Below are 6,363 nucleotides of genomic sequence, written 5' to 3' on the forward strand. Positions count from 1 at the left end.
TGGGGCCGGGGGAGGGAGGGTTGGCCCTCAGCTGTTTTCTTTGGAGTAATATGGCTCTCGCCGCTTTACAAGTTGTGCAGGCCTGACCTAAGGCTTGAACATCTACACTCGTTTGTAATCACAGGTTAGGAATTGTTGAACCCTGGGTCTTAACCTGGGGTTCCAATGTTTACACTGCATTATGCAAGCCCGAGTCCAACCACTTATATCCCAGTCTTCCAAGCACCCTCTCAAAATGTGGCCACTTCAGCCCTTTGTTCATAGTGCATCATGGGAAAACTTGACTGTCCACCCAACTTGACAGTTCAGAGGATAAAAAAAGTCGGCCTGTGGGATTCTTTTGGCAGACTCCCAGAGCACAAGTCTAGTGGGGCTACATCTATGCTACAAAGCAACAGGGCTTGAACACGGGGTCATGGTTTGACTGAGGCTTGGACCCGCCATCCCGTGGGGTCTTGGGACCCAGGGTCCGAGCCCTGGGTTACCACAATGTGTGTGCATACAGGTGGGATTAGGTTTGAGCCTCAGTTCGAACCCTGAGCTTACACTGCAGTGTAAACATACCCTTGGTGAGAAACACGTCTTTGAACAAGAGACTTAAACCAGGTTTTAGTCTTAGAAGTGTGCTTTCACTTTTATTTCCTTGTAATCCTTTCTATCTTTATTCCTTATACTCGGTATCACTTAAACCTATGACTTTTTGTTTAATGACCTTGTTTTACTTTTACCATAAATCAATTCAGTGCTGTGATTGAAATAAGAGCATTTGTAGCCCCCTCCTCCCTTCCCATGAATTAATGAGTTGCAGTGAATTGTCTTTTTAAAGGAGCAACAAATGACTGCTCTGTGAATGTTCAGGAGGGCTGGACACTGCACAGTGACGTCTCTGGGAAGCTTGGGAGTTCACCGATTGTTTCCTGCAAAGCAAGGTTTGGATAAGAGTCCTAAAGAGTCTGATAGCAAGGCGGACAAGCTGGTGCGTCAGGGAGTTGTCACACAGCTTAGCAGTAGCAACACACTGTCCAGCTGAGGCTGAAAGGGGTAACTCACAATTCTGGGAACCTCAGCAAATTGTGGTAATGTTAGATGGTTCTGTGGAAATTCAGGATTGGGAAGGCACTGGGTCACTCTGCAAAAAAGGTAACTGGATGGTGGAAGCCAGGGTGTGACCTGCATGCTTGTAAAGCTGGCTGGTGGTATCAGGGCAGTGGGCCATAGCAGCATAGCATTTAAGGCACTCACAGTTGTAAGGCAGGTGGTGACACAACCCTTACCAGTCTGGAACGTCTGTTGAACGTCACAACATGGTACTTAATTCCCTGACTATACTGTTAGAAAATCCAAGGCTTGCATGTTTCTGAAGTGGTTCGATAAGCATTTTAAATGTCAACAGATGTATATTTTATATACACACGTGTATACAGATATAGTTCTGACTACCAACCATCTGAAACATTACCAAGTAGTGTAAAAATATTAGGCCATTTTCCACATTGTTAATTCTATTTCATATGTCATTAGTAACTGAAGTCAACTATTTTGGCCAATGTTAAAAGAGCACGTGCAACTACTTTCTTTAAAAAAAAAAAAAAAAAAAAAAAAAAAAGAAAAAACAGTTCATATATGAGCAGGGATGGAAATTAAGCTTTTTCTATCAGTTGTTTAAAGGTGCAGCCTTATACAGATCACTAATTACACAGCTGTTTGTATTTATTATTTGCTTCTAAGAATGAGGTTTCATAGGAAACAAGCTCTTGACACAATGCTCCTACTATAATTATACATAAAGTGACTATACCAGTGGTTCTTAACCAGCACACAGCTGCGGCCCATGTAGATGTACAGGTAGTATATACACCTCTACCCCGATATAATGCGACCCGATATAACACAAATTCGGATATAATGCGGAAAAGCAGCGCTCCAGCGGATCAAAGCAAGTTCTATATGACGCGGTTTCACCTATAACACGGTAAAAAATTTTGGCTCCCGAGGACAGCGTTATATTGGGGTAGAGGTGTATATTGTGTGGACGTAGCCCACATTGAGAGCTGCATATGCAGCCCACAATGGTAAATAGGTTGAGGACTACTGGACTAGACATATCTTTTGATATAAAGTATATGGCCAAGAAGCGCATGTTCTAAAACAGGTGCATAATACATATAAACTTTCTGCCTACATACTTAGAATTTCAGTTTGGTTATGGTACAGTATATTAGCAGGCAGACAAGGCATACCCTCTGCGTAGAATATCATGACCTCCAAATGCTCCACTAGCTGAAAATTCAGCAATTGGGATGCTATCCTTAAGCTGAGATCCAACTCCTCTGGAATTCTGAAACAAAAAGCAAGGATTACTTTTACAGAATTAGGACCCATTCAGTGCTTCTGTTAACTCTGGCAAATGAAAATTTAGATTAATTTCTTGGTAATTATACCAAAAAAGAGTTATCCATTGAGCTGTTTGATGTCTCTTTAAAACTACATATGCACAAGTCTTAGTCTTCAGGGTGACTGATCTTTAACCGAGACTATAAATGCCATTTAATTAGGACATTTTGAAGTGATTCAGCAATGCTTAGATCTCTTGGAATAGTGTAATATCATGTTGTTTGCTCCTCAAACTTGCTAAGGCAGAACAAAAAGAACTTAACACTCTTTTACTATGTGTATGACAGCACCTACCTAAACTGGGTCCCAATCCTGATTGGGGCTTCTGGGCACTACTATAACACAAATATGAAAATGACTGTGCCATCAACTAGGGTTTAGGAAGAAACTTCTATGAGCAGATTGTTCCATACTTGTCCACTACAAGGTTTCTTGCACTCTTCTCATAAGCATCTAGACTCTGTCAGGTGGAGGATATTGAACCAACGATCAGACATCGCAATTGCTATTTTTCTTTATGCAGAGGCAAAGGGTAATAGAGAAGGTAGAAGACAGTTCTACTTCATAGGGCTTGACTGGTGTAACTGTCCGGGGAATTTTGTATTCAATTAAGTTTAAACATCTTGTTACCCCAGAAACATAGTAACAAAGTAGAGGGAACTCAGCGAAGATCAACAAAATGTATGTATTTATTTATTAGGGGGTGGGATTGAAGGCACTGACTTTCAAGGAGACATAAAACAGTTAAATAAATGCAGGAGACTGGCACTCAGGAGATCGGGGCTCTATTCCCAGCTCTGCCATTCAGCTATTGAGACCTTGGACAAGCCACCTCACCTCACCTCTCTGTGCCTCCGTTTCCTCTCTCACACTGCCTGACTTGTCTATTTAAACAGTAAGCTCTTTTGGACAGAGACTGTTTCCTACTATGTGAACGTACAGTGTTTAGCACAATGGAGCCTCCTTGCACTATCATCACACATTTGGAATATGAAAATACAGGAGAAATTATTATTGTATAAGAGGGAATGACTAGAAAACAATGGATGAAGTAAAGTAAACAAAGGCCGACGAGCCAGAAACATTCCCAAGAGTGAAACACATCAAGTACTTGATTGGGGGGAGGGATAGCTCACTGGTTTGAGCATTGGCCTAATGAAACCCAGGGTTATGAGTTCAATCCTTGAGGAGGCCACTTAGGGATCTGGGACAAAATCAGTACTTGGTCCTGCTAGTGAAGGCAGGGGGCTGGACTTGATGACCTTTCAAGGTCCCTTCCAGTTCTAGGAGATATAAATAAATAAATTAATGGAGATATATCTAAGTACTGCTATTGCTTCATAGACTTCTACTTTAAGGCCAGGAGGGATCATCCTGACCATCTAGTCCAGTATTTTTCAACCTGGGGGTCACGACTCACAAGAGGGTCCTCAGACAGGTGTAGGGGGATAGCAAGCAGGGAAACTGCAGGTGCCCTGCAAAGTTACATGCTTCAGCCTCAGGTGGTGGGGCTCAGGCTTCAGCTTTCCCCACACTGCCCTGGGCTGAAGCACAAGCTTAATGTAGGGGGGGCCACAATTTTTTCAGGTGGAGGGGGCACACTTTTTTTTTTTAAAGCATATAAAGGTGGTCACTGGCACAAAAAGATTGATAAACACTGAGCTAGTCTGACCTCCTACATACTGCAGGCCACAGAACCTCATCCACTCACTTCTGTAGTAGGCCCATAATCTCTGTCTGAGTTACTAACATCTTCAAATCTTGATTTAAAGAATTCAAGTTACAGAGAATCCAACTTTATTCTAGTTCAAAACCAGCAAGTGACCTATGCCCCATGCTGCAGAGGAAGGTCCCCAGTGTGCCTGCCAATCTGACCTTGGAGAAAATTTCTTCCTGACCCCAAATATGGTGATCAGTTAACCCCTGAACATGTGAGCGAGACTCACCAGCCAGAAACCCAGGAAAGAATTCTCTATAGTAACTCAGAGCCCTCCCATTTTAATATCCCACCTCAGGCCATTGGAGCTATTTGGTAACATCCAGAGCACGGAGAAGCGCTCCTTGTAGGCAATCATACCATCCCCTCCATGAACAGTCTTAAATCAAGTTAGGTTATTTGCCCACACTACTTCCCTTGGAAGATGGTTCCAGAACTTCACTCCTCAGATAGTTGAAAACCTTTATCTAATTTCAAGCCTAAATGTATTGATAACCAGTCTACATCCATTTGTTCTTTTGCTAGCATTGGCCCGTAACTTAAATAACTTCTCTCTCCCCCTCCATGGTATTTATCCCTCCGATGTATTTATAGAGACCAATCATATCTCCCCTCATCCTTCATTATGTTAGGCTAAACAAACCAAGACCCTTAAGTCTTCTCTTGTAAGGCAGGATCTCCATTCCTCCAATCATCCTAGTAGCCATTCTCTGCACCTGTTCCAGTTTGAATTCATTTTTCTTAAAGATGGGAGACCAGAACTGCACACACTATTCCAGATGAGGCCTCACCAGTGCTTTGTACAATGGTAATAACACTTCCTTATCTCTACTACAAATATCTTGCCTGATGCATCCTAGAATTGCATGAGCCTTTTTCACAGCCACATCATGTTTGCAGCTCAGTCATCTTGTGATTGATCAATATAACCACCTTTCTCTTCTGTCACCTCTAACTAATATGATCCCAATTTATAGCAAAAATTCTTTTTGTTAGCCCCTAAGTGCATGACCTTGCACCAAAAGCAGGGGTGGATACCTAAACATTAATCGTTGCAAACTCATGGGAAAGGAATAGCAGGAGGCATTGACAACTCTTGCCACTCTATCACAAGTCTTGCAATATTTGGTGTTCTTCTTAAAGCCCCAACTCCTAGAGTCAAATGATTCTGCATAAACCTCAGCTTTCATTGCTTGGAAGTAATCGTCTAGTCCCCATGGCTGCCGAGCCGAGCTTTAAGACGCCCTCAAATGCACCCTAAAAGCTCAGAAACCAGAAGGCAAATAAAAATACCTTAACTCCCTCCCACCGAAAATACCCACTAGTGACATTAAATCAAACTCTCATATTGTGGAGCCGAGGTTAGCGATGCGGAGTAGGAAACTATCCCAGTGGGGGAAGGGGGGATAGTCTAACAGATATTCCCATCCCTGAGATACTGATCCCACAGGGTGTGTGTGTGTGTGGTTGGGGGGGGCGGAGGGTCTGGTGCCATGGCGCCCGTGACAGTGCGGGGAAGGGGGTGGGGGGAAGCGGGAGAGAGGCAGGGAAGGAACCGGGCGGGAACTAGCTACTGCTGGCGGGAGCGATTCGCGCTTCCGATTCATCCCCCACTCGCCACTGCTCCCAGGCACAGAACCGCAGAGCACGAGCCGCCTCCCCGCCGCTGTAAACGCGGGGCCCGGCCACCCCTATGACTCAGCACAGCCCCGCCGCCCCTCGCGGCCAGCCCCGGACTAGGACGACAGGGCCGCGGCGGTGTGCAGGGCCCGCGTGGGACCGGCGGCGCCGCCTCCCCCTCGGCAGCGGCCGAAGCGCCCCCGGGGCCCTGCACCCCGACCCTGAACTTACCATCTTGTCCCCCTCACACACAAACCGCCACTGCTTCCGCCTGCACTGATGACCTCACTTCCGCTCCCAGCGCAGCGTACTACGTCACACGCAAGAAACGCGGTGAGACAGGGGGAAGGCGGGCCTGTGGCAGGGGGCGGGGCTAGGCCGTGAGCGCGCGAGTTTGCAGCGCTGCCTCAGGTGTTCGGGCTGGGGGAGGTCGCGTGGGGCCGGGGCCTGCAGAGTTTCCGGCTGCGGGGAAGAGCCGCGCCGCGGGCAGGACACGGGGTGGGGACGCGGGCCCCGCTGCTGGCCCCAGGGCCACGCCGCTGACTCATGCGCAGCCGCAGCTTTGTGTGGGGAGGTTGCTGGGAACAGCTGGCCCCGGCCCCACGCGTAGGCCAGAGGGGATCTCCAGGGGG

General features: G+C 46.3%; 1 protein-coding gene across 1 annotated transcript in view; it reads right to left on the reverse strand.

Moving 5' to 3' along the window:
- POMP (proteasome maturation protein) overlaps positions 1-6,115 on the reverse strand; it is a 15,834-nt gene extending 9,719 nt beyond the window's left edge. The window contains exons 1-2 of the mRNA XM_034758693.1: positions 5,963-6,115; positions 2,241-2,338 (exon numbers count right to left, since the gene is read on the reverse strand). Coding sequence (XP_034614584.1) covers positions 2,241-2,338; positions 5,963-5,965 — 101 coding nt within the window. The 5' untranslated portion in view covers positions 5,966-6,115. The remainder of the gene's footprint in view (positions 1-2,240; positions 2,339-5,962) is intronic.
- Between the last annotated feature and the right edge of the window lie 248 nt (positions 6,116-6,363).

This window comes from Trachemys scripta, chromosome 1 (assembly GCF_013100865.1).
Source record: "Trachemys scripta elegans isolate TJP31775 chromosome 1, CAS_Tse_1.0, whole genome shotgun sequence".
Taxonomy (NCBI): domain Eukaryota; kingdom Metazoa; phylum Chordata; order Testudines; family Emydidae; genus Trachemys; species Trachemys scripta.